This window comes from Salvia hispanica, chromosome 1 (assembly GCF_029641045.1).
Source record: "Salvia hispanica isolate PSC_SH4W2 chromosome 1, Shi_PSC_v1, whole genome shotgun sequence".
NCBI lineage: Eukaryota > Viridiplantae > Streptophyta > Magnoliopsida > Lamiales > Lamiaceae > Salvia > Salvia hispanica.
This window is the reverse complement of record NC_142692.1, coordinates 1791299-1819012: the sequence shown is the minus strand read 5'-3', so window position 1 is coordinate 1819012 and position 27714 is coordinate 1791299. Positions and strand designations below refer to the sequence as shown.

Here is a 27714-nt window from a genome sequence, read left to right as displayed (position 1 = left end):
AATGAAATTTTATAACGCGGGAACCAACATATAACCACCGGACAAATACAGCCAAAAACAGAAATCTAAATAAAATAAAAAAACGAAATCGAAAATACGAAATCTTTACCAATAAAGTAAGTTCATCAATCTCGGAAACCGCAAACCACAACAGTAAAACCCCCATTTCCATTCTCTCTCCTAATTAAAATTACTACTAGTGGGAGTCGTGGTAGGGTTTTCAAATTTCAAATCTTTACTCTTCTTCTCCCTTTTTGCAGCCCCTTCCTGCAACCCTATCTCCCGATTTAATCAATTTCAGTTCGTATTTGCTGGATCTCTGTTTTTTGAATTTCAATTTGGGCGGTTGAGTGGGATTGGCGGGAAATGGCGGCAGCGGAGGGGGAGAATAAGGTGGCGGTGGAGGAGGAGGTGAAGGGAGGGGAGCTGCTCTTCTGCGGGACCACGTCGTGGGAGGCAATGGGCCGCCGCAGGACCACGGCGGAGGAGAATTTGGCCTCCCCGACGAGGCTGCGCCCGCTTATGGGGGTGGATATTCGATTTGTTGCCTCTGGCTGCGGTAAATGGATATCTGTTTAGTGGTTTGGTTGGTTCAGTTTCTGAAATTTCTAAGAATTTTGTTATTGATTCATGTTTTTTTGTGTAATGTAGTGTCTTGCCACTGTGTGGCGTTGGATGTGAATGGGCGTTGCTACACTTGGGGTCGCAATGAGGCATGTTTGTTGTGTTATCTCGAGTTTTAGTTTTTTTGATGATTTTTTTTATGTTTTCTCATTGTGCTTCTCTGTTATGTTTTGCTAAGTGTGCAGAAAGGGCAGCTTGGTCATGGTGATTACATTCAGCGAGATAGGCCGACGATTGTTTCGCAATTGTCCAAGTCTGTTACTTTCTTTTACCTCGTGGTCGATTGATTTTTTATAGCTTTAGAATTGTCTACTTATGTTCAAAATGTACCATTAAAAGAAAACAGATCGCGTTCATGTTTAGTTCAATCCGGTTTTTTCCGGATGTAACATAGTGACTTGTTCATCGCAAGCCAGGCTATAACTGTTTAACATATGTTCACAATTTTCAGGCATAACATTGTTAGAGCAGGGGCTGGTAGGAGTCATTCCGTGGTAGTGACTGAAGATGGTCTCTCATTTGCATTTGGTTGGAATAAGCATGGACAACTCGGTTCAGGTTCCACTAAAAATGGTGAGCATCAAGGAGCTCATGGATGAAAAGCATCCTAAATTTACTATCCTATCCCTCCTATATAATTGTTAGTCAATTTTGTTATTTTAATATGCTGTTTACAGTCTCTGGTGCATGTTTTTATCCATTGATTGTCACAGTACAGTTCCCAAGTTAAAGCAGTTCAAATATGTTAGAAACTTAAATTAGAATGTATTCGCATATTTAGCTTGCAGATCTATGTTTATTATTTTTGTTCTTATTGGTGTTAACTGTGATCATGCACTACATAATTGCAAAAGAACTGTATACTACTGTGGGAAAATTTTTAACTTTTGATATGACTTCCATTACCACTTGCTTTAGTTGTTAGTCAATACCCTGACCATTAACATCCTTGCCGTTTGACCTCCCTTTTGAATTATACAGGCAAAATTGCTTTCCGCATTTATTTGATAAAACTAAGAGAGTTTTGTTTGATTGGATTTACTGCATTTTGCTAATACATTCTTTCTTTGCAGAGTCTGAGTTACTTCCAGTTCGTTGTCAAGTAACTGAAGTCAAAAGTGCTGTTTGTGGGGGTGAATTTACAGTGTGGCTCACTGCTGTTGAAGGATCTTCTATTATGTATGGTTTATGCACCTTATTTTTTTTTTGCATATCTAGAGTTGCTGACTTGCTGTTGTATTTCTGCCTGTTCAACTGCTGATTTTTTATTGTTTTTGATCTACAAGGACTGCTGGTCTTCCACAATATGGACAGCTAGGGCATGGTTCAAACAATGAGGTAAACCCAGTAAAAGAGTTGTAACGTGTTATTTATTTCAGTAATCTATTTATCTTTTAAGATTTATCTCTCCCATCAAATGGTTTTGATCTGTTTTTACCTTATAATTGAAAACTCTATGAATATTTGTAGCTCTTGTCTTTCAATTCTTTGTACTCATGTCAATTGATGTTCCATTTATCCAAGTACTAACAAGACAAGCTTTTCATTGATAGTATAATACCAAGGACAGCTCTGTGAGGCTTGCTTATGAAGCTCAACCCAGGCCTAGAGCTATAGCCTCTCTTTCTGGAGAGACTATTGTTAAAGCTGCTTGTGGAACTAATCATACAGGTATTCAAACCATTAACTGCCTAACGTATGTATTGTTCTAGTCCACTATATTTCTTACAATGTTCTGGTATTCAAGTCCTGTTTGTTTATTTTATCCCAGTGGCTGTTACTAAGGATGGTCATGTTTACACGTAAGTTAGCATTATTGCATGGTAAAGATTATTCTAAAAGCTTTAACTGATCATCATTTAATCGAAAACACTTGATTTACTTTTTGTTTCTTTGATTTTCCTATTGTGGCAATTGATAGGTGGGGCTTTGGTGGTTATGGAAGGTAATGCAATTGTTTTGGCTCATTGGTTATGTTCTCTGCTGTTACCTTCTTCATCATTATGGGCTGAGTTTTATTCCTGCCAATGACAGACTTGGGCATAGAGAGCAGAAGGATGAATGGGCTCCACGTATTGTTGATGTTTTCACAAGGCATAATGTGTTACCTCCAAATGCGATTGTTTCAGCAGGTGCTGCCAACTCTGCATGTACAGCCGGTAGGACTTACCACCTTCTAGCTGCAGTTTTCTCCATTGTTTTCTGGGTTTGCTGCTTCATCTTTATTTGCATTCTTTTAAGTATGTTTCTGATTGATATGAATTGGGACATAATATTGTTAGTAGAGTTGGAAGGTCATTGTCTTTTTGGGGTACAGATGTAAGCTTTACTTGGCTATTGGATCTTCACTTCATTAATTGGTATTGCTAATAATATCAACAATTGTTATCAAACTTTTATGCTGCTTCCTTCAGTCAGTTTTGATGAGTATGTTGTGATGCTGTTAAAGTAAGAAGGGGCTAGACACTAGAGTAGCTTAGCACTAGGATAAACTGTCTGGCTGCTGGTGATGTTGAACATGACTTGAACCTTGTACAAAGAAAACCTTTTAGCCTTAGTCTCAACTCTCAAGTGTCTTGGTTGTTAAAATATTAACCCTAAGTGCCAGATGTGAGGGTCCAAATTCATGCTGGACTGTGGTATGAATATGCCAGAGTTCTCTCAAGTTTGTCTGCTGTGGGTTTGTTGTCTCGTACCCGAATTAGAATATACTTTATTGATTTATAGCCTGTGTAAGTTGATCTTCTGAGATGTAAACTAATTTTGACCGAAGAAAGCAATTTGAGAAAAATACTATTTTTGCAGGAGGTGGGCAGCTTTACATGTGGGGCAAGATAAAGAACAGTGGGGATGACTGGATGTACCCAAAGCCTCTCATGGATTTGAGGTCTATATATGATCTCTTTTCTGACTATTGAAGTAAAAAACAAGAAAATAGTTAACTAATCTCCCAAACCAAGCAAGGGACCTTGCTCACTCATTACTGATGTTCTTGTAACTGATGCAAACACAAGTCCTGCTCTAGAGAGATTATATTCTTACTCTATTTGCCAATCGATTGAGTATTGACCAGCTAGCTTCTTTCTCAGTGGCTGGAACCTGCGCTGCATGGATTCAGGCAATATGCACCACTTTGTGGGGGCTGATTCTTCATGTATTAGTTGGGGTCATGCGCAATCTGGAGAACTGGGATATGGACCTAATGGCCAAAAGTACTTGGTTTTTTAAAGTTTAAAGTTTGCATGCCACATTTGCACATGCACATTGATTTCAATAACTTCATAGTTCATACATATTCTTTTGAGAAACCCATAACTTCATACCTGGGTCTATGATTATGTAGACACATACAAAAATATTGAGGATATGTCTTGCTTTTGCTCTTTGCAGATCATCAGCGATTCCAAAGAAAGTGGACATCCTAGAGGGAATGCATGTTATTAGGTTAGTAGTACCAATATAATGAATTCAGACTTGGTATCTCTCTCTGTATAGACATTAGACACTGAATTTGTGCATAATTCTCTGTAGTGTTGCCTGTGGATTTGCCCTTTCCCTGGTGGTGGTTGATAGAACCAAAGATGCTGCAAGAATTGAAGAGGTATTAATTTTTGAGACACTTACCTGTTAAAGTTATCTGAACTGTTGAAGGTTATCTGATTTTTCTTTCATGTTTCTTGATAGCTTGAAGTGCATGATGGTAAAGCTGCAGAAGGTATAGTTCAATGCACTTAATGAAAAATTAATTCAAAACCTATGAACCATTTTCAGAATTTCCATGAGCACCGATTCAAATATGAGATGCGCAGTGCTCTAGCTTATGTTTTCAGTATGTTCTTTTGCCCAGCGAAAACTGTTATGGCTTGCTTTGATGATGCAAAACTTTCTTCATGCTCTGCAGTGATTGAACCAACTGATAACGGAGCCGACATGGCTGACAAAGCTCCAAAGAAGAGTAATGCAAAAAAGCCTCAAAACTCGAAAAAGAGGAAGAATGAAAGTTCTTCTGAGGATGAGGACAACAGTGAGTACGAGAGCGATGACAGTGATTCACTCAACGGTGAAGCAGAACATGGACGTGGGAAGAGCTCAGCCAGAGGGAGGGGCAGAGCTGCTTCGGCTAAAAGAGGCAGGGGTCGCGGGAGGGGCCGTGCTGCATCTGAGACTGCAAGTGCTGGAGGAAGAGGTTCGGGTAGGAGAGGAAGACCTAAGAAGTCATGAGCATGTCTTGAGCTGATACATCTTTATTTTTATTTTTTTCTTAGATTTATCAAGTGTGCCTTTCTCTTACAATTATCTGGGATGCATTCAATTTTGAACATGTTCCAAGTAGAATGTCATCCTAGAACAGGTTTCCAACCTCTTTGTATTTGGTAGAAAGGAAGACATTCGTGGACTATGTATCATCTGACTATTTTTTCTGACCAGAGAAAAAGGAAATTATGTAACCATCTTCTTACTTTGTAGTATCAAGTAGAACATTGTCATATAGTGGCGAAGCCAGACATTTTACGGCTTAGTGACAACTGAGACATTCTCTATGTTTTTACAATAGTAGGGAAAAGTGTCACTGTCCAAGAAATGGACTCACCACTTAACATATAATGTTTCACAATTCACTCTGTGTTTTACAATAATGGGAAATCTTTTTTTCCATGTGAAGAAAGGCTCCCACCATTCATCCTTTTCTCTTTAGAAAAAGGCTTCATTCCGATTGGACAAACGACTTGTGCCTAATTTATACGTCACGGTCCAAATGATTGCTACGCAAAATCTATCGGGTTCTGCTCTCGGGAAGCAACGGCGACCAGAGTCCGTTAGCCCATTACAGTCCAACAAGTGAGATATGAGATCTAAATTGTGTGTTCTTATTTTTTACTTCCTTTTTCTTGTATTATTGCAAGTTCTTTTTATCACTTTTAATTGGCATGGCAAAGTACCATAGACCTTTATGAGTAAAAAGATAAAGAGGTAGTTAAAGGTAGGTTTATACCATGATGATTCATTAAGCAAAAGGAGACAAGAGTCATACAACTATAATTGATAGAATCACACTTCACCATTATATTATCTATAAGTTGTACAACCGTTATCATAATTTGGTTACCTAATACTGTTTGATGAAATGAAACTATCAACCACATGATGAACTCATTTTATCAACTATGATAAAATATTATGTAAAATATGCAAATAATAGCTGTATTTACCATGATACCAACTGTTCCAAATCGTGCAACGATTTGATTAGAGTAGGGTGGATGGCGCGAGAAGCAAATATAAAGAAAATATGACATCTTTCTATTTTACCCTTTGATGCAAAATCATCGTGATTATGATGATAAATATGCTTGAAAAATTGTATAATCGAGATTTTAAGAATAAAAGACCTATCTATGTTATGAAGAGTTATTAATTGTAATGATAAATCATCTTTATGATCGAGCATGTGCTGACTATGATAAAGAGAAAAGTATTCATACATATTATTGGGTTTGATATAAATGTAGTATATTATAACCTTTATGCATTAAATTTAATTATTAAATATTATCACATGTCTAATTTAAATCCTTAAATATTCTTCAATAAAAGTTGATTATTTTTTAATACATTTATATGATGCTCACAACAACTTCAAATACGCTCAAATTTAGAAATCAAATCACTATAAGATATATATAAAATTCAATATAGCCAGGTGGGGATACACTAAATTATCCAATACTAGTATGTCATGTAGCGGATCATACCTGTACATTATATATTAGAAAAAGTTTAATTAATTATTGCTAGTACTTATTTAATCCCCAATCATTAAAAGAAGATTACCTGTCTTCCTATGCACCCGCATATGGCATTATTGGCATATGCTAATACAAAATTCCAACCAATACCGTGTCGCGTTCCGATAGACAATCGTGTCATGACAGTCTCGCTGAATATCGAACGATTAAGTCATAACGATATCATTCGAATACTAGATGGTCTCAACGGAAAATTGAATCACAGTAAATAAAAATGTATGTATAGTCTAGTCGCGCCAACTACGGTAACTCAGTCGGAACAACTGTTTTTTTTTTTTTTTTTTTTAAATTTGTACCATTTCTCGATTTATCCGTGTCTTCCTTGCGCATGGGTCATGCTAATCTTCTCTGTATCGCTCCAATTTTATCGGATGTCCCGTCGGAACAGCAGTTCCGACGGAAGATAACCTAATTAATTTTGAAAGACACAAAACGGAATCCAAAAGCAAAGTTAATTAGATCTGAGGGAGATGTTGACGTCCGAGTTCCCCAAAATAAACATAGTAATTTCCAACAAAATACATTTCGAAATTTAATAAAAAAATTAGTTGCTAAAGTTAGCATCTTTCTATGTTGCTCTAGTCTATAGACTGGTTCAAGTAGAGCACACCATTTCTAGAGAGAGAGAGGAATCCGCGCTATGGGAAAATCAAAGCCGGCATGTTTCAGGATCATCGGCTGCGGGGGTGATTCTGTCGAGCATGACGATCTCCAAACTCCCGAAGTATATGCAATTTTTTAATTTTTTTGAATTGTAGCTGCTTCAATTTCAGTTTCTGTTATGTTGGTTTATGAATTTGATTTGGAGTTTGAAGAATTTGCGGTTCTGTAGAGAAGCTCTGTTTGCGGTTGTGTCTGAATCTGAAACATTTCCCTTTTTGTTTTGAAATTGTGTTTTTTTTTTTGGATTGTATGTGGTTTAGTGGCTCACATTTTGAATTCATTGGATTCACATGAAAAATGCTTTCTTTTATGTGATCTTTTGCTGATTTGCTGCTCAGTGTGTTACAGAGGCCAATGTGGATTTGGTTTTCCTTGTTGCTGTAGTTGCTTTTTTGGGTGTTAAATTATGAAAAATGTGATCTTGAAGTAGATCTCTTTGTGATTAGGGAGTAGTTGTTTTGAGTGAACTCAGCTATATTCGTTTATGCATTACTGATCAGGTTCATTTACTGGTGCATCCTTTGAAATGGTATTTTCTATGGGTGTTTTACTTGTCTCCCTGTCCACTCTTGCCCCAATTGTGTAACATTATGCATGTGGCATGACTATCAATGGCTGTGATTTATTGCGCTGCGGTTGTTATTGTCCGTTTGATGATGCTTATTGGTTCACTTGTTTCAAGTCATGCAAATTCAATTGTGGTGTCTTAGCCATTTGTCACTTTTTTCGACGTCTGACATTATGCTTCTGACATTTGTTAATATTCACTATTAAGATAGACAAGGATGTTTTGGTATGCAGGGTTTAAGCTCGTGTCACGTGTCCGTAATGCTCAAGTTAGTTTTTTGTACTTTCTATCATTCAGATAGTTGCATAGGAATTTTCAATGAATATCTTTAAGCTCTTGTTTTTTCTTGGCCTACATTCTGCTGATTTTCTTAGTCCAATCCCTGGCATTTAATGGTGAAATTCTTACTGGAAATGTTATCTTTCCATATAAATCTGAACCCTTAGGCATTTGGCATGCAACTTCTGCGTAACGGGAGCAGAAAATTAATATAAATTCTAATAGGAACCATCTCAAAATTTTGATTTTATAATTGACAAAGATGCTTGAAGAAAATGTTTAAAAACTGCAGTGCATGCGTCTTTAAGATTTTTGATGCAGAAGCCTAAGAATAAACTAAGTTAAAGAACTATAGGGTTACCTAATAGATGATCCCAAAATGACTGCTGTCTTCTCCAGTCAATCATCAAACTGAATATAACCTAATAGTGGATGTGCTTTTTTTGTTTATTTAGAAACGCTTCTTCGTTCTACTCTGACTTTGTCAAGACTTGTTATGTTCTGTGATATTTGTTGAAAACTTGAAATCTATCTACCCCTTAGAGCTAGATGTAAGCTCAAGAAATCTACTCTGCCTTATTTTTTTCGTACTTACAATGTGTAATGCCGTATTGTGAAATGACGTGCAAACCTGCAACTCAACTTTAATTTTGGTTGTCGTAGGATTTTATATTTGTTGCTTCATTAAAAACGCAGATGCAAATTATAACAGACACGCCAACATTTATTTGTTAGAAATGGAAACTATGAACTTATTAAATATGGAGAGTAAAGTAGTTACAATGGGGATACTCTACTTCATAATGCACTCATTAATCTATTAATTTATCTATTACTTCAAACTCTTCTGACGATTCCTAATATCATGAAATTTTTCATTTTGTTCACATACACCAATCACCGAGATTAAATATGTTAGAAGCATGTTTACGGTTACTACACGCTACATCCATTAAAACTACGTAAGAGGGACTTATTTCCTAAGATGCATAACCTTAACAGGATGTACAATGATATGCTTTACTTAGTTGATGCTTATCTTGGCGACAGTGTGTTGCTTTGTGCACCATGCTGAATGCATAAGCTTGCTTTGCTATTTAAATAGTCTAGTAGGCTTATGAATATATCAGTGGCAAATAATTAACATTTTATGTCCCTCTTATGTAGTTTAAATGAATGTAATGTGTAGTAACCGTAACATACTCAGGCATATTTAATCGTGGTGATGTATGGTTTGGACGTGTAGTCCTCTCTGTCATCTTCACGTAGTTTTTTTTTCCAAGACAAGTATAGGCAGATGATTTTTTAGTTGAAATGTAGAGACCGACCACCCCTACTAATACCCTCCCTCACCCGACCTGAGTCCATGTGTTATTTATGATATTGAATACCATAATTGTGCTTTCACAGCTGTGGTTAATTAATTCTTGTACATAACATTACTCAGGCATAAATGAATTGGTATCTCTGGTTTTTGCTGCGGTGCTATCTACGGTGTTGCTATCATAATTTTGCGCGTGCATTCATTATGATGGTTAATTATACGAGTTCCCTTGCTGACTAGATATGATTTTTTGAAGCTTTGACTGATTTGGGTTTGGGGGTCAAGGACACTGACATTAAGTTTTGAGAAATTATCTATTTTGTTTCTTTCCTCTTAATGTTATTTTAATTTATTTACAGAGCAAGGCCTCTAGTGATCGGCGTGGGTGGAGTTTTCGGAAGAGATCTGCTAGACATCGCGTACTGAGTAACAGTGTTACTTCACAATCACCTGCATCCGCCAGCAAGGAAAGTCTAGAATCTATTTCTGTCAACTGCCAAGTGCAGCCTGATCCGACTATTACAGAGAAGACCACGGAAGTTCAGCAGAAAGAAGAAAAAACCACAGTGGTTCAGCAGAAAGAAGAGAAGACTAAGGAAATTCAGCAGAAAGAAGAGAAGTCCACAGAAATTTTGCAGAAAGAAGAGAAGACCATAGAAATTCCGCAGAAAGAAGAGCAAGTAGAAATTCAGCAGAAAGAAGAAAAGTTTGAGTCGTCTTCTCTTCTGGACTCAAAGTTGCAGGACACTCAACCGTCCAAAGAGGATGACTTGGGAGCAGATGCACCTCCTGATGAGCAGAGTATTATTTTAATCCAGACTGCTGCTAGAGGGCTGCTGGTATGCCACCATTTTCTTGTATTACATTCAAAGTTAATGAGCCGTAGTTATGCACCATTCTTGTTTTATCTTACCAGGCTCGACGAGTTCTGCTGAAGCAAAAAAGTGCAACAAAGTTGCAAGCTGTTGTCAGAGGACACATAGTTCGAAGCCATGCAGTGGGAACTCTCCGGTGTGTACAAGCCATCATTAAAATGCAAGCTCTTGTTCGAGCACGCCAAAGCCGTCTACAGGTTAAAAAGATTGTACTCGATTGTAACAATTTTATTAACTTTCCATAATCAAGTGCCCCCCTTGTTTCCTCTGTGGTTAGGCTGCTCATCAAAGACAACCTAAAAACCCTCAACTGTTTCAATTTCAACAAATCTGTAGTTGGAATAGAGGCCGTGTACTTATTACTGCAAGTGTAGAATTCGAACATGTCTTCCTCTATCTATAGGCGCAGTCTTATGATCTATCTATATATAGAAACATGGACTGAATAGTTCAATGTTCGTCCCTATTCTTCCGCTGCAGTATTTTATTTTAACTTGAGATCATTCTTTCATTTCCAGAATAAGAAAGAAGCCAAAGCAAACCAGCCACATACTTATGTTTCCATTGAGAAGCTACTTAGCAATGCCTTTGCTCGTCAGGTGAATGAATATTGCTGATACACTGCTTGTTGGAATTGAAGTACTAGTTTTTTCGCTTTCTTTACTTTGAACAGGACTAATTTATTCATGCCTTGACTTGCTTGCTGAATTTTGTTTCAAGCTCATGGAAGCTTCACCAAGGACTAAGCCTATGAACATCAAGTGTGACCCCTTAAAATCTGACTCAGCTTGGACATGGTTGGGGAGATGGATGGCTGTTTCATCGGTGAGCAATGAAGGGCCACATGAGACTGAAGTAGCAGTGGAGAAGCATAAGGATAATCTTGGACATTCTGGTCACAATGAAGAGGACCACCCTTCAGTTCAAACAATTTCCAAGTCAATAGATTCTGAATCTGGTTTTGATGCATCAGATGATGTTTTCAATGATAACAATATGATAAAATATGATGCAATTGCCTCAGATGTCCATCTGCATGATACTGATCAATCAGTTACAAAATGTGAGGTAAAAGAATCTTCTCCCACTGAGATAAAAAGTACAGATTTGGTTGATGTAATGGAAGAGGAATATCTTCCTAAAACAGAAGAATCACAAAATCCGGAAGTACTAAATGAGGTGGTGGAAGTGGAATGTTTTCTCAAAAAAGAGGAAAAGGGAAATGTTCAGGAAGCACCTGATTCGGAAAAGTTTTCCAGCGTGCAAATGGAAACAGAGGTGAAACATATTTCAAGGAAGGCAAGTAATCCTGCTTTCATTGCTGCACAGTCAAAATTTGAAGAACTGAGCTTGGCTTCTCGATCTGCTCACGATCCTGGAGTTGAATCTAGTTTGGACAAGGTTTCTTCTGCTAATCTAGATCAATCATTCAGGTCCGAGGACAAAGACAGTGGAGTAGTTGGCCACCCCACTTCCAATGCTTCCGCAGTTCAACTAGGTAGCTCTGAGTATGGGACTGAACTTTCCACGTATTCAACTCTAGATTCACCAGATAGGTCAGAAGAGGCTAGAGTCAGGGACAGTGAAACGAAAAGAAACGTTTCAGATGAGACTGATGCCCCAAGAAATGGAGAGAATTTAAAACTTGAGGCTAAATCTGTTGTTCTGGAAACTGATCCTTCATCCAATAACACTACCAAGTTGGAGAGAAATGGAAGTGTTGTCTCAGTTTCTGAAGAATCTCTTAATTCTTGCGTACCAGCAGATACACCACAGCTGGAAAAGCCAGAAGATCTGAAACAATCTGAAACAAGCCACCGGGGAAACAAATCATCACCTGAAGCTTCTCCCAGAAACAATGGAGCTACCCCTGAACTTCTAGCAACCCCTTCCAGCCAAGGGTCTGTTAAACGGAAGAAAAGTAAAGGTGAAAAAAGTCAGTCCAATCGCAAGAGTAAGCCTTTATCAGATGATAAAAATCCCTCAAATCATACTCCAGGCTCTGCTTCTAGAAGTAGCTTGGATCAGTTGCAGGAACATAAATCGGGGAATAGGCGAAGCTCCATTGGTTCAGCAAAACTTGATCATAAGGAGCAGGAACCAAAAGATAGCGGCAGCAGCAATTCTCTACCAAGCTACATGCAAGCGACCGAATCTGCAAGAGCCAAGACTATAGCTAGTGGCTCTCCAAGATCAAGTCCTGATGTCCATGACAAGGAGATCTACATGAAGAAGAGACATTCACTACCTGGTACAAATGAAAGGCAAGGATCTCCTCGTATTCATCGCTCACTATCTCAGGCACAACAGAACACAAAGGGAAATGCAAGCCATTCTCCTCAAGGTATTTTGTTGACTTTCTCTTGATTTTTTCCATATATATCGTCTTGTTAATATTCATGCCAGTTGCGATATTACTAGTTTTCCTCAGGCTGGAAAGCATTCTCAGGTCTCATTAGATTGCTCATATTTTAAGTTTCTAGTTATGCCAACAACCTAGAGCCAGATCTTAATTTGCCTTTTCTTGATACGATCCATACACAAGTTTGGTACAATCTAATATTCCTCTTATAGATTAAAATAACTGGTTTCTCTATTCCTTGGCAGGAAAGAACACACATTATTATGATAAGATTCTTTAAACATTAAACATTAAATATCGGCAACGTTTCCCACATGCAATTTAGTGATAACTTTCATTCGTGGATGCTCATCCCTAGTTGATTATAACTGAAATGATATTAGTTTCTTGGGCAGTCATACACCATAGACTAGTTTCTCGCTTCCGAGTCACATTTTGTTACATTCTTAGCATATTTTGTGCGATATAAGATCACTCTTAGAACTTGTTTACATCACATCTAACCAATTTTAGAATTCCATGTGCTTATAATTCTGAAACATTTTTTTTTACCTCAGATCGGAAGTGGCGCCGGTGAATAGATATTTTGGATTATGAGGATACACCTGACCCGTCAACGAGTATCTTTAACTTGGATGGATTGCTCTGAAAGAACTGTTGCTTTTACATTGTGAAGAATATATAGGTATTGGGTGTTATTCCAAATGGAGAGATGTAGAGACACTGAGGTTGTGCATTGACATTTCCAGAATGCTGTTTCTCTTCCCTTGTTTGCCTTTTGTTTGATATTCATTTTCCCCATTTTTTCTCTGTTTTTTTTTATCTTACCAAAAAGTGTTTGGTTTATATATTTACTTGTATTGGATTTGGGCAAATGCTATTTTCATCTTTGGCTTGAATTTCTTCAATATATTTTTCATCCAGAAATGTCTTACCAATTAAGTTGCACTTTATTATCCTTGTCATGTTGCTATTTATTTTCGATGAACGGATGAACTGTAATGATTTTATTCATTGGATTAGCATCTTCATCTGCAATGATTTTACAAGTCTACTACTAAAAATTTTGCCTGAGTTCTCAGTTTTTCTTGTTTTTCAACTAATGAACATTTTGAATGTTAATGATGTCATTTTTTTATACTTGTAACTGCAATTATCCTGAAGTTAAAGGATTAAAATTCCAAGTTTTTTCTCAAGAGATTAAAATTATAGTACTCCATACTCCATATGTCTATGAAAAATAATATCATGTTTTCATTTCACTCCGTCCCACTAAAATTAATCTCATTTCTATCTATAGAAAGTAGAAACTTCAACGGCTATTTTTCCTTTTCTTTATTATAATCTGTGCTATCCATAAATATTACTCCCTTCGTCCCCGATTAAGAGTCACACTTTTCCATTTCGGTCCGTCCTCAATTAAGAGTCACACTTCATTTTTACCATAAATAGTAAGTAGGTCCCACATTCCACTAACTCAATTCACTCACATTTTTTTATAAAACCAATATAAAAAAATGGGTCCCACGTTCCACTAACTTTTTCAACCAACTTTTCTTTACATTTCTTGAAACTCGTGTCCTGTGACTCTTAATCGGGGACGGAGGGAGTAGTACAATAACATGGAGTAGTATCAAAAAAATTTGAAAATTATTTTTTAAATGAAAATGTTAGTTGGGAAAAAAGCATTTATAACCTATAGATTAGTATTAAAATAAAGGGTAGTGATTTAGAGACATAATGTCTCTATGCCATAATACCCCTATGTCACTTTGCCATAAGTGTAATTTATATTTTGACTTATATACCCTAATGTTATTTTAGAAAGATAGCTTAGATTATGAAAATTAAATTAGCTACTTTATTGATCTATAGTTTTAATTAGAGTATTTTAATCTTAATTATAATTTTATGGAATGGTGCGACAATTTGATTTTGTTTTCTTTGCATACTTACTTTAACGGTATAAACTTTATCAATTAAATAATAATTTTTAAAACATACATATTTTTTTACGAGAAAGAGCTCATATGATTTTTAAAATATAAAACTAAAAATTATTGCTCTTAAAAATTTAATTTACGGAGTACTATTTTATTTATAAAAGTTACTCTATTACTTTAATATTATAAATATATTATATCGGACTAAAATTATAATTCTTCTAAGTAAAAGTTAATGTTTTTAACTAATAAAAGTTATTCTTCTTACTAATAAAAATTATTATTGTAATACTATAAAATATCATTATTTTGAATAAAAATTACTCTATACTAGTATTATTTTTGTGAATAAAAATTATTGTTATGATCAATGAAAGGTATTGCTTTTAAAAGATCAATAGTCATTTTGCATTTATCATGTGATGACTCAAACACTTAATTCGATCAATTGGAAGGAAGCATGTTATCAATTAAGTTGCACTTCATCATCGTATAAAAATTACTCCAAAATTTAATATTTTTGTTCTTTGATTAATAGATACATTCATTTGCAATGTTATACTAAAAAATAAGAATTAAATGAAATTAGAAATTAAAAAAGTAAATAGTTAAATAAAAATTATGAAATGTTTGAAAAATAATACATATACATAGTCAGTATTAATATATCATTTATCAAATTTTTGTTTCATATTATTAAAAAATGACTTAAAAACTATAATATTTTAATAGCATGAAAGACAAAATACTAACTATATGGCTTAAAATATTAAATAAATAAGTTAAAAATATGTGATTATTTTTTTTTTATCAAAGTTCGACTGTAACGTTCTAAAAAGACTTTACAGAAATTAAACTTTTAAAAAGTAAAGAATTCGAATTAGAATTGTAAACTCAATTAATATAACTAAGTCCTTAATCAAATTTTAATTTATTTCATAGTAATTGAGCTTAAAACTTTAATACTCCTCTATAGAGAAAAGGAGAAAATAAACTACTTATAAAATTTAATTATGATAGAGTTAGTTTGAAAGATATATCCTGGACTAAATAATACAATAATTTTGATTTTAAAAAATCCGTATATGAATTTATTAATTTATTATATTTTGCATGGTATATCTTCAATTAACTTATTATTAAATGTTTGTTATTTATTTTGTATTTATATTTTTTAATATTAGTATTGGTTTTATTAATTATACTAAACCAAAATTAATCATTTTAACTTATCAACATTTTCGAATTTTAAATGAATCACAATCAACTTTTAACCAATAAAATTATTAAATAGAGATTTGTTGTAACTAATTAGTTAATTTAGAAAGTATTAGAAGAATTTCATAATTATAGGAATAGCAAATCTCATTCATCTTAATTAGAAGAGATATAACGGTTATAGACTTATAGGGACAAGAATGTATATGTACAAAATATTAATTTAATAAGAAATGAAATCCTATTTAAAATAACTATTTTAACCTCTTTATGGCATTATGGTTTGGAGATTATGTCTCTAAAACATTTTTCTAAAATAAAATGAGATAGAGATAAATTAAAGTGAAAATTGGGGTGTATTTAGTAGGCCTAAAACTAAAAATGAAAAAGCAGAGGATCTAGGGTTCCAATCTTGAATTCTCTCGGACTTATCCTCACTGTCACTCCCTACCTTCTGCTTTCCTTTTCCATTTTTCTCCCTCTTAACAGTCAAGCTCAACGAAGGGACAATCGACTAAAACTTAATCGTCAATTAGGGTTTTTATATGCGGCAAAGCAAATTGGGCGATTGGATTGCTAAAACGCGATTGGAGTTATAAGATACATCAATCTATTTATTTGGGAATAGAAACGAATCGAATCGAATCGAACTTTTGATTTGTTAATATGAGAAGATTGCAGAAATCAAAAAGGGTTTCATGGGCTACTGAAGTTAATCTATGTCAGGTAATCTTCTATGAAAAAATCAGTTCTTGTTGTTGACTCATATTGTTTGCATTTAGAGAGATCGAATTTTTTGCTGCGACTGATTGATTGGGAGTTTTGAATGTGAATATGACAATCTGGAGAATTTGAATTCAAATGACGGCAGAAAGTAACCGGAAATGATAAACCAACCGGAAAACGAGCAATGATTTTTCAGTGGGTGAACTGAAAAAAAAAATTGATTATTGCATAAAAATTATACAACCAATAGCATTTGAAAAGTTACTACTTTGGGGGGATAGTTTGTTGAATCAATTAAGTGAGACAACTTTGGAATTTAATAGCACTTCACAATAATGAAGTTTAGTTTAAGAGGATCAGAAGCAAGTAGAATTCGTTGTTACAAACTTATTTATGTGCATCAGTAAACGAAGTTTGAGTTTTACTGAATCATGTGGTCTGGTAATGGTTGTACTCAACTATCATTGTTTTGATTTTGAGTAGTGAAAGCAATACTCAGTGAATAACATTTCCATCTTCCAATTCTTTGCTGCTTCTGACTTCAGGATTGATTTTTTGTTCATTCACTTAGTACAATTAAGTCGTGCCACCTCCCAATACCTCGTGATGAACCAGGCCATACATCTGTAGTTTGCTTGCCGTGCATATTTCATTTTGTCAATATGTTATGTTTTTGAAGTATTAGATTCTGGTAAATACTGTATGCACTGTCGGCCTTGCTTTTGCAGTGGCAGTTGGGATAAACTAACTTCACACTGAATGGAGTGTGTGATTCAGGTGATTCCAGCCTCGTAATTTGTGCTCAACTGAGTTGGGAAACGGAGGATGGGGCATTGGTATTGCTATCTATTAGTTCCTCACTGATAGCATGAGTTTGCACATTCCGTGAAGTGATAAACTAATTTATCTTCCCTATTGGAGTGTTTGTTTTTGGTGATAATGTCCTCTTTGTAATAGTTGTTGGTTGACCACTTATTTTGTGAAGTGAGGAAGTGAGGCATTCCAAATGCTACCTTTGTTTTGTTACCGAGTGACTATAGATCATGTCTTCTTTCATTTAGCATTATGTATTGCCGTGTTTTTGTTATGACAGTGATATAGAGAATATGAATGTGAGTAAAGACTTTCTTTTCGGGTATTCTCTTTCCCTAACTAATTGAATTTGATGTGTAAAAAAATAGAGAAATATTTTCCTTCCTCAGAGTTATTCAAATTGGAATATACGATAAACTGGGAGACCAAATTATGAAGGGCCTCTTAATTTACTATAAGCTCACACTCCTTTTCCCAGCCATTGTAATTTTGGTACTCCTTTGGTCAATCACACCTAAGCCTAGTTCCTCTAAGTAGAATGTGTCCTTATTCTCAGCACAGGAGAATTAAAAATCTAAGATTTGCTCTTTTCAAGTTTTTGAGGTCCATATGGCAGCTTTCCTCCCATTATATATTGATAAATTCCTAAGTATTGATTATTGAAAATTCTTCACTGAAATATAAAGTATGTTAATCTTAAATTAGGTTGTGTTTTGTGCATGTGAATGCTTTTGGTAGTAGTTGAGCATGCTGTGTGTAGTGGTATATTGGATGACTCTTCCGTGGTGCGCTGGGGGTGCTGTTGCTGTTGCTGTTAAAAAACTTAAGATGGAAACAACAGAGAATAGAACAGTAGGAAGGGCAAAAAGTAAGGGGAAAAAGAGTAGAAATGGTGACTATGGATAATGTGGACCTATACCTTCCATAAAGTCGAATTTATCCTTAAACTAGATTGAATGAAAAAAGTATTGTGTTTTGATTGTTCAATGCTCTTTAAAAAAAATATGTATTGCACTTTAAGTTAGTGAATGTTTACTGTTAACTTAATCACTCAATTCAATAGCATTTGTCATCCCATCCTGAAGTATGTAAACATGCTATGATTTTTGTTGGCCCTAAAAAACCGTGTATAGCTTGGTCATTTTTTAATGATACTGTTTAAGTTTGTTAAGGATAAATTGGCTAAACTTGGTCGATGCAACTACTGTATAACTTCCCTGACAATCAGAGTACTCTGAGAGTAGATGTTAGAAGTACCAGATAATATTACCATAGCTGTACCTTTAATATATTATCTTTTTTTTTTTTTGGGGGGGGGGGGGGAGGGGTTACTTTTCAAATTTTAAGCATGGGATGATGTGACCATGAAGGTTTGAGATGTAAATGTGAGTATAATTGTATCCCTCACGCCTTCATTGTTTATGTTAATGACTTTAAGCTTCTGTTTCTACACATCATCCTGCTCCTGCAGTTCTGCTTTCAATTTGTTTAATTTTAAAAAGAGTGATGAGTCATAGGTCTTACATTTGTTAATGTGTTACTTTCTGGAGAAGCATATCTTAGTCCTGGATGAAGGAGATTGATATACAATACAATCTCCATATTTGATGGTCTTTTTTTAAATTTTAGCCAGGCTGATATGCGGGATTTTAATAAATTTATGGATCCTTAGAGATGTTTTCTTTTCTTTCTTCGATTATTTTGGTATTTCAGTAGATCAGTAGTGAATCAAGTGATGGGTTGTATGTTTATTAATGCCACATTTTGTTTTCCTTTATTTTGGTATTTCAGAAAGAAGTTGACTTGTTGAGTTGTTGCTCCAAAGTGGACTTGGGTTTCTGGAGTAATAATGGCTATTTGATGCTCCGGTTTAATTGCATATTTTAATCTTTCCATGTCATTCTGGGCATTTAACTGCTCTTTGTAAATGTAGTCACTAGTATTATCCTGATTGTTAACGTTAGCTGTTTCATTGCTACTTCTTGTGCTTATCAGAAACCATCATTCGGTTACTTTGGTGAATATATGATTGATTTATTCTCTTAGCACTGATTTCATGTGGAATGTATCTCTGATCATGATTTATATGAATCAACTATTGATTAACATTTTCCATGTTTAAATCTCTAGATTAAGTCTTGCTTATGAATGAGTCAACCTGAATTGCTTTCTTTGTACTAATATATTTGTTTCAACAGGTAAGGATGTTTTTGTCGGAAGACGCTCCTTCACAGGTTGGAATGGGAGCCCAAGAACATCTCCAGGCAAAGGCATGGCCGTTACATGCAGGTGGCATGGGGTCCGAAAACAACTTGCCCCCAGGCTTTGAGTTAAGCCAACCTGCAAATCATTGGGCAGCGAAGCTATCTCATATATCTCTAGTGAAATGGAAGTGTCCTCCAAGGGTATGTCTGATTAAATATGATGTGTCTTTTCAAAAGTTGGATGTTAAGGAAAGAGCTATATTCTTGTTAGAATTAAAGTTTCACCTCGGGTTGCAAAAGGCTGGGAATCTCTTACCTGCAAATCATGGAGATCTTGTTTTTATTTTATCTATGGTGTTCTGGTATTTCATATTTTCATTGGGAGAGGATGGAAGGAATAAGGGACACTCTGATGTGGAGGGCTTGCTCTAATAATATTCAGCATATCCTTGTGTTGCAGATTGGTGTAGATAGCTCTTGGATGGTTGTTGCTGGGGAGGAAAGCAGAGAAATAGAAACCCAGAATCAACGAGAAATGAGAGTGCTAGAAGCAATATATCCACGCCCGTCAGCCATTCCTTTAAAGTGTGACGCAAACCTCACTCACTCTTGATGTTTTCTCTTTCCTGTTTATCTTTGATGGTGATTATGCTTTATGCTCCCTTGCTTGTTTCTGTTTGTCGTCCTCTCTGTATTGAATATTTTGCTTTATACTTGTGCAGCCCTTCTGCATTAGTCGGTGCAGAGGACTCAACTAACAACAGCCAATGCACTCCTGTGGTTCCCATCACAACAATTGAAGACGAGGATGCTTCTGTGGATACATCATATGACTCCATGAGATCAAACGGAACTCCCATGATCGCCCAGCAACAGCAATCGCCTCATGGGGCATTTTTATCCCAGGCCAATGCTACTTCAAAACCTCCCGATATGATCGCAGCTGCACAAGCTGCCCTGTCATCATTCATGCCGAATAGTGATCAGGGGAACCTGATAGACCGTGAACTACTCATGAAACTTCTCAGTGAGCCGAAAATGATCGAGCAACTGATTGCAAACCATGCTGCATCTTCCAGTGGACAAAATGTTGCATCATTTAGTGTGCCATCCTCATCCACCTACCATGGTATGCCAACTATTGGAACCAAAAGTGTTGCATCGTGTAGTTCGCCTGGAATGCCGTCAACCAGTGCACATTATATCCCCAATTCGGTTTCGACTCCTAAGAGTTCTTTTGATTCAGCTAATATGGCTGTCCATCGGAGAGAGCCACTCTCTGGCCGTGTTACAAGGCCAGAAATGGCTGTTCACTCGTCTATTTCTGCAGCATCCGGACCTTATCATCATCCAAGCAGGACAGGATCCATCTCCCATCTACGACCATCAGTACCCGATGTGGTATCCACACCCCCTCCATCAGTAGCGGCTCCTGTAGCGAAGGATATCAACTATTACAAGAGCCTCATTCAGCAACATGGAGGGGAGAGAAGAGAGACTGTGCCCCAGTTTGGCCATCAAAGCAACCAAGGGCCGGGGATGGGTCAAGAACCTCCGAGTAACCCGATGATGAGACCAAGGGACACGAAGCCAAGGATAATGAAGCCTTGCCTCTATTTCAACAGTCCGAGGGGTTGCAGGAACGGGGTGAACTGCGCCTTTCAGCACGATGTAACATCACAGCCGAAAGGCAATAATAGTATTCCGGATGTTCAAGGTACTAAGAGAATGAAACTGGACAGGGAAATTACTGGTGCATGATTTTGTGTAAATCAATTTGTTGAGGGCCAATTGATATTTGTTACTATGATATTTTGTCCCCAATTTTGAAGTTTTGGATAAGAAGCTGCATTACTTTCTCCAATAGTTTTTGACCTGATTGAACTCTTTTGATGATTCAATATGAATGTTCTTACAGTGATAGCATATAAACTGCCCACAATGTTAATTTAGGGTGCATTTTGTACTTATATTTTGGGTTTGATATTTTTATTTGTAGGGCTATTAGATTTATTTCATGAACCTAAAAGGTGTCTTGAATTTTGGGTTTTGTATTGATTTACAAGTAATTTATATTTATGCAAAAAAGAAAAGAGATACTACTATAATCGATGATATCCAATTTTCATTCCTCAGTCTCAACTAAGTTGAGTTGTATTCCTCTTTGGGATGTCTTAATTAAGTTGAGTCATTTCCTTCTTTGATTAAAAACAGTTTTCAACATCAAATTCCTCTTACTTTACTCTCTTTTTATTTTTCCTATTTTATTCCCATCTTCTGCTTGTCTAAAAGTTATGACTCAATTTAGTTAGGACGGAGGGAGTACAATATACTACTATCACACCCTTATTTACAAAAAATAAAATACAAGTTTCTACTTGTAGAAACAGTCATAAATGTCAATCATCACATTCAATTCTTCAGTCCATACTGTTGTCTGAACAAAATAATTTCTAAACTAATGTGCATGAGTTGTTAGAGAATATTACTAAATTATTTAATTTATTATAATCGAAATTAAAAACTTGGATTTAGACCTTAAAGTCAAGTGTAATGAGAAAGACTTGACAAATTCGGATGGTTTCATCATTAACCAATAATGGCGGCTGAATTAAATAAACTAATGTACATGTCATCAACCAACTCGTATTAACATACTACTACAAACTAAGTGAATTATCTATCGTTTTTTTAAGATTGATTGTATTGAAGTAGACTATTTTCAAAGAATAAATTAATAGAGGAAATGCTTTTCTATAGATTTTACCAACCACCTATGCATTTTACTTATAATTCTAGTATTAAGAATCACACTATTATTTACCCCATTTTCTTGCAATTATACCAAATTCAAAAATTTAATAATAAAAAATTAGACTAACAAAGTAATTTCTAAAGTATATTTAGATACAAATCAGCTCTTAATATTGCAATTAGTGTCATGTATGTCCCCTCTATTTACTTTTCCCACTCCAAAATAGCTTTGTGGTCATTGTTCTTAAATGAACTTAATTGGTCATTGTTCTTAAATTAACTTAATTTTTAAGCATGTTAAGTTCTAATTTCTCTCTACTTTTTTATGTAAGAATGAGATAATATAATATATTACGAGAATGTACACATTTGAACATTTTGAGAAAAAAAAATAATTTTACTATTTTTATCTTAAATATTATTATTATTATGACTACCAAATAGGTTCTACCAAATACTATCATCTAGGAAACTTCGGAAATATATAAAGTAGTACTAACATATAAATTTGAAAGAAAATTTGACTAATGCCTATAAATAATTGAAGGTTGAAATTGATTTTGAAATACAGCAACACAAGTCTTGTACATATATAACTACTTAATATATACATAATGAAATATAATAACCCAACATGTCGGGTTGTACACATGCATATATGCTCTTTATGGAATGAGCTTCCACCTAATTTATGGCAATGAATGCCAAATACTAAAAGTTAAACTCTCGACTTTTCTTCGAATTATCCTCATTTAGGAAAACTTAAATAAAAACCAAACGTCCTAGTGTAGACCAATCAATCCTAAATGACCTTGTATACACACTATGTGGAGCCATCAACCATAAAAGGGAGTACTAACATAAAGCAATTAGCCATAAGATTAAAGATTTGGCATGGTACAAATTCACGATTCTCAAATTAAACTAATTAAAGTAACATAACATTGTCGAATTTAAGATACTCCCCCTGTCCCTGAAAATTTATCACTTATTTTCATTTCCTTTCGTCCCTAAAAATTAGTCACCTTTAACTTTTACTACCATTTTTGGTATTCTCACTCACATTTTATTATAAAACTAATATATAAAAGTAGGACTCACATGACACTAACTTTTTCAATCCACTTTCAATTACATTTCTTAAAACTCAAGCCGAGTCAAATAGTGATAAATTATAAGGGATGGAGGGAGTATTTTATTTAATTAAATCAGATTCGTTGTGCAAAATGACTCTATCATTACAATGAAACACAATAAAATTATTATCTCAAAATTTTAAGACTAGACTATGCTAAAACGAATACTTCCTTTGTCCGTCATTCTAATTCATTTTTAATATAAATGGTAAGTACTAGTAATTACTCCCTCCGTCTCCGATTAAGAGTCACACTTTGACCGGACACGAGTTTTAAGAAATGTAAAGAAAAGTTGGTTGAAAAAGTTGGTGGAATGTGAGACCCATTTTTTAATATTGGTTTTATAATAAAATGTGAGTGAATAAGTTAGTGGAATGTGGGACCTACTTACTATTTATGGTAAAAATAAAGTGTGACTCTTAATTGGGGACATACCGAAATAGAAAAGTGTGATTCTTAATCGGAGACGGAGGGAGTAATTAGTAGTATGTCTCACATTTCACTAATTTATTCTACGTATATAAAAATGGATCTCGCACCGTTTATTTCCCGCCCCTATCCATAACCCCCACCCTGACCCCACCTCCTGGCTCCGCCACTATATATATATACACCCACAGCCCACACTCATTTGCACATTTAAAAACACATCACAAACCAAACCTAAACCACTTGAATTTTTTTTTTCATACAATGGTGGAGGAGAAGAGCACCACCACCACCACCACCGCCGCAGCGAAGCAGACGGTCATCCACGTGACGGCCCTCGACGGCATAGTGACGATGAACTCCCTCTTCACCGCCGCCATGTTCATCGGCCTCTCCATGACGGCGCCCGAGAACGCCACGACGGTGCTTGTCGCCGCGTGCACGGCCAAGCCGGAGACGGTGAGGCAGCTCATCGTCTACGAGGTCCTCTCCTTCAGCTGCTTCCTCTTCTCCTCCCTCCTCGCGCAGTCGCTCAAGCTCCAGATCAATCTCCGCAACAGCATGAAGGATCCCAGCCAGGCCAGGATGAACGTCCGCCACCTCAAGTACTGCCTCACCGCCGCCGCGGCCGGGTCGGTCGTCGGGTGCGTGTTCTTGATGCTGTCGATTGTCGATTTTATTAGGGTTAAATTGGGGTCGCTGTCTTGCGGTGGGAAGCCGGTGACCGCGGTGGTGGTGCTCGTGGTCTTGGTGGGGTGCGGACTCTTGGTTTACGCGGTTACGGCTGTTCTTGCGCTCGTGACCGTGGACGAGGAGGAGGAGGAGGTCTTGCCTGAGGCTTAGCGGAATCGTAACAATTTCGTTTCCTTTCCGTCCACTACTAATAGTCTTATGTTCGAAATCCCGATCATAGAAAAAAGTAGTGTAGTGTTTTTGTTGTTTTTTTATTGAAATCAACGCGATTTGACCGGATCGTACAAGTGACGGAATGTTTAATTTATGTTATTAAGTCATAGTATGAGATTTATTTTTCACAACAAACACTTTAATTTAGGAATTAAAGAGGCATTAATTAGCCTTTACCATTACAAATGAAAGAGAAATAATACAATTAGTAGTATAGGAATGTGATCAAATGAAAACTCTAAATACTGTGCAAACTCAAAACTATGATCTGGACTATTGAAAAATGTCAACAGATCACTAAAAAGCATCAACAGGAAAATGTCAAAACTATGATACTGTGTTGACATTAAAATCTTGAAATTTTACACCGTGTTGATATTGTATTGAAACCGTGTTGAAGTTGCATTCTATCACTACCCAGTAATATAAAGTGAAAAAACCACAAAAATCTTCAAGTCCAAGACTATTAGTAATGGACAAATTATAATTATGATTTTGCCACTACCTCAATTGATAATTTTGTATTTTATTGTGGTGATATTATTTATAATTCAGGAACATAAAAGATGCAAAATATTTTTTTCAGAGAACAATTTTAAAATTCACTTGTCCTTAGATTGATTTCATGAATGAACCTAAAAGGTAGTATTTGGATTTTGAGATTTTGTGTTTATTTACAAAGTCACATGTAATTATGCAAAAGAGAAAAGATAAAAATATAAAATCGATGATATTCTACGTAAGATTCACATTTTGCCATTGTGTCGGATAACGTTGTTTGACAAAACAGAAAGGCATAAATTAAAAAAATTAAGGTGCATGAGTTGTTATCAGAAAAATGACTAAACTATTTAATTAATTAGAACTGAAATTAAAATTTTGTATTTATATAGGCCTGTGTAGTTTTAGAAAGAATTGACAGGTCAATTCGGCTATTAACCAATAATGGCGGCTGGATTAAATAAAGGCGCTTATCCACTCCTATTAAGGTAATAACAAGTGGTTTATTATTAATCATTTTTAATTTTTAATAAGATTGATTGATTCAATTGAAGTAGATGTAGAATGGACCAACCAACTATCCATATTTTTAACATGGAAACTAGTTCTTATATTCTCACTTAAAAGTGAATATGGATCCTATATTTATTAGAGTGTCCACTATAGGGGAGCCGCGACCGGGCCACGGGAGAGCCGCGAGCCGCGGCTCCCTATAGTGACTGGGGTGGGCAGCCGCGGCGGGAGGGGGTGGACGTGGGCGCGCCACGATCGTGGCCCGGCCGCGGCTCTTGGGCGGGAGCCGTGGCCCTCCTATTGTATTGGCCACGAGCCGCGGCTCTCCAAATTTTTTGATTTTTTTTTTAAAATTCTATAAGTATACACATTTTTTTACCTCTTTCCTACACAAATTCTATAAATATACTCATTTTTAATTAAAATATAAATAAAATGGAAAAAAATAAAATTTTTGGTAGGTTGGCCATGTCCACTATAGTGGAAAACATGGGCATTGGTGGCCCGGCCACGATTTTGTGGCCTGGCCATACTTTGTGGCTTGGCCCGGCCATGTATAGTGGACACCCTTACTACTCTCTTCGTCTCACTCAAGATGACCACATTCTTAAGTGACACGAGATTTTAGAAAGTATTGTTAGGTGAAATAAAGTAGAGAGGAAAAAAGATAGTTGAATATTTTAATGAGGAGAGAGGAGAAAGGAGGTTATTTCCAAAATAGAAAAAGTGACTATCTTGATTGTGACAAACAAAAAAAAGGAAAGATGATCTTGAATGGGACGGAGGGAGTGCTAATTTGATAGTAATAAAATATTACTCCTAGTAAAATAAATGAGTGAAATGTGTAATTCATTTATCTAGTGATTTAAAAATTAGTAGAATATTAAACAAAAGTAGGGTATATAAAATTTTAAAATTTCCATATTGTATTATAACCATTTATTTTACACCATACAGATAGAAAAAATCAGAAAAATATAATGATCAAGCAGAGTATCCACCGGCGAATCCAGTGAAAAACCTATGCCTCGGGAACGACCTCCTCCTCCTCTTCCACGACCACGAGCGCAAGAAAAGCCGTAACCGCATAAACCAAAAGCCCACACCCCACCAACACCACGAGCACCACCACCGCGGCCACCGGCTTCCCGCCACAAGACAGCGACCCCAATTTAACCCTAATAAAATCGACAATCGACAGCATCAAGAACACGCACCCGACGACCGACCCGGCCGCGGCGGCGGTGAGGCAGTACTTGAGGTGGCGGACGCTCATCCTGGCCCGGCTGGGATCCTTCATGTTGTTGCGGAGATTGATCTGGAGCTTGAGCGACTGCGCGAGGAGGGACGAGAAGAGGAAGCAGCTGAAGGAGAGGACTTCGTAGACGATGAGCTCCCTCACCGTCTCCGGCTTGGCCGTGCACGCGGCGACAAGCACCGTGGTGGCGTTCTCCGGCGCGGTCATGGAGAGGCCGATGAACATGGCGATGGTGAAGAGGGAGTTCATCGTCACTATGCCGTCGAGGGCGGTCACGTGGATGCTCGTCTGCTTCGCCGCCGCGGCTCTCTTCTGATCGTCGGCCATTTTTTTTAATTATATCAAATTTTATGGATGGTTTGTATGATGTGTATTTGTTCAAGTGATTTAGCTTGTTTTTTTTTTTGAATGTGTATGAGTGTGGAGAATGGATGTATATATATATATACACACTAGGGCGGAAGCATAAATTCGTTTTGCGAGTGGGTACGTACGTATTTTAAATTTTAAGTTTGAAATTTCGAGACAGTAATTCTACTGTGTTTCGGTGCAATGGTATGACTTTTGCACAATAATACTGATAAAACAAAATATCAAAAAATCGATGATGTCATACGAATAACAAAATAAAAGGGCTTAAGCCCCTCGTTGCTTCTATGTGCGTGTACAAGTGGCATTACCCGGTAGTTTTGCAATTTTCTAGGATTATTTAGTAATTTTATGTTAAATTTTTAATTAGGTTAAATTTTAGAAAGAAATGTTGTTAGGAGTGAATTCGGTGGGAAATGTCTTTCGACAATCAACGTGAAAT

General features: G+C 36.1%; 5 protein-coding genes and 1 non-coding gene across 9 annotated transcripts; 4 read left to right on the top strand and 2 right to left on the bottom strand.

Annotated features, from left to right (window-relative positions):
* The first annotated feature begins 142 nt into the window (after positions 1-142).
* On the top strand, positions 143-5072 carry LOC125223473 (uncharacterized). 2 transcript variants are annotated; one of them, XM_048126637.2, is made up of 16 exons: positions 143-559; positions 652-713; positions 810-877; positions 1076-1197; positions 1698-1803; positions 1911-1962; positions 2178-2295; positions 2396-2426; positions 2546-2569; positions 2659-2783; positions 3430-3511; positions 3714-3836; positions 4015-4068; positions 4156-4225; positions 4309-4339; positions 4526-5072. In XM_048126637.2, exons 1-16 carry the CDS (start codon positions 367-369, stop codon positions 4843-4845), a joined length of 1581 nt encoding a protein of 526 aa, XP_047982594.1. In that variant the 5' UTR covers positions 143-366; the 3' UTR covers positions 4846-5072. The 2 variants fall into 2 exon arrangements, with proteins under 2 accessions (XP_047982594.1, XP_047982595.1); XM_048126638.1 differs by having other exon boundaries at positions 418-559; positions 803-877.
* A 1643-nt stretch (positions 5073-6715) lies between these two features.
* Positions 6716-6817, bottom strand: LOC125185731 (U6 spliceosomal RNA). The gene has a single exon (XR_007170233.1). It is a non-coding gene; the product is annotated as a U6 spliceosomal RNA (small nuclear RNA).
* A 148-nt stretch (positions 6818-6965) lies between these two features.
* IQD32 (IQ-domain 32) lies at positions 6966-13440 on the top strand. Its single transcript, XM_089062774.1, has 6 exons — positions 6966-7155; positions 9625-10104; positions 10182-10337; positions 10659-10739; positions 10861-12484; positions 13060-13440. Exons 1-6 carry the CDS (start codon positions 7072-7074, stop codon positions 13077-13079), a joined length of 2445 nt encoding a protein of 814 aa, XP_088918900.1. The 5' UTR covers positions 6966-7071; the 3' UTR covers positions 13080-13440.
* A 2605-nt stretch (positions 13441-16045) lies between these two features.
* LOC125217995 (Zinc finger C-x8-C-x5-C-x3-H type family protein) lies at positions 16046-21290 on the top strand. Of its 3 annotated transcripts, none has more exons than XM_048119582.2 (5): positions 16046-16389; positions 17167-17225; positions 19401-19607; positions 19867-19991; positions 20129-21290. In XM_048119582.2, exons 1-5 carry the CDS (start codon positions 16383-16385, stop codon positions 21165-21167), a joined length of 1437 nt encoding a protein of 478 aa, XP_047975539.2. In that variant the 5' UTR covers positions 16046-16382; the 3' UTR covers positions 21168-21290. The 3 variants fall into 3 exon arrangements, with proteins under 3 accessions (XP_047975539.2, XP_088919365.1, XP_047975540.2); XM_089063239.1 differs by having other exon boundaries at positions 17118-17225; XM_048119583.2 differs by lacking the exon at positions 17167-17225 and having other exon boundaries at positions 16047-16389.
* A 2653-nt stretch (positions 21291-23943) lies between these two features.
* On the top strand, positions 23944-24746 carry LOC125221483 (uncharacterized). Its single transcript, XM_048123603.2, has one exon. It carries the CDS (start codon positions 23990-23992, stop codon positions 24566-24568), a length of 579 nt encoding a protein of 192 aa, XP_047979560.1. The 5' UTR covers positions 23944-23989; the 3' UTR covers positions 24569-24746.
* Positions 24747-26544: 1798 nt separating this feature from the next.
* Positions 26545-27299, bottom strand: LOC125221484 (uncharacterized). The gene has a single exon (XM_048123604.2). The coding sequence runs from the start codon at positions 27228-27230 to the stop codon at positions 26667-26669; it is 564 nt and encodes a 187-aa protein (XP_047979561.1). The 5' UTR covers positions 27231-27299; the 3' UTR covers positions 26545-26666.
* Between the last annotated feature and the right edge of the window lie 415 nt (positions 27300-27714).

Coding starts and splice junctions, on each gene's coding strand:
- IQD32 (XM_089062774.1), top strand. CDS start 7,072: ATGGGAAAATCAAAGCCGGCATGTTTCAGGATCATCGGCTGCGGGGGT. Junction 10,338..10,658: donor CACGCCAAAGCCGTCTACAG/GTTAAAAAGATT, acceptor TTTCATTTCCAG/AATAAGAAAGAAGCCAAAGC. Junction 10,740..10,860: donor GCAATGCCTTTGCTCGTCAG/GTGAATGAATAT, acceptor TTTTGTTTCAAG/CTCATGGAAGCTTCACCAAG.
- LOC125217995 (XM_048119582.2), top strand. Junction 19,608..19,866: donor AATGGAAGTGTCCTCCAAGG/GTATGTCTGATT, acceptor CTTGTGTTGCAG/ATTGGTGTAGATAGCTCTTG. Junction 19,992..20,128: donor CCGTCAGCCATTCCTTTAAA/GTGTGACGCAAA, acceptor ATACTTGTGCAG/CCCTTCTGCATTAGTCGGTG.
- LOC125221483 (XM_048123603.2), top strand. CDS start 23,990: ATGGTGGAGGAGAAGAGCACCACCACCACCACCACCGCCGCAGCGAAG.
- LOC125221484 (XM_048123604.2), bottom strand. CDS start 27,230: ATGGCCGACGATCAGAAGAGAGCCGCGGCGGCGAAGCAGACGAGCATC.
- LOC125223473 (XM_048126637.2), top strand. CDS start 367: ATGGCGGCAGCGGAGGGGGAGAATAAGGTGGCGGTGGAGGAGGAGGTG. Junction 878..1,075: donor ATTGTTTCGCAATTGTCCAA/GTCTGTTACTTT, acceptor CACAATTTTCAG/GCATAACATTGTTAGAGCAG. Junction 1,963..2,177: donor GGCATGGTTCAAACAATGAG/GTAAACCCAGTA, acceptor TTTCATTGATAG/TATAATACCAAGGACAGCTC.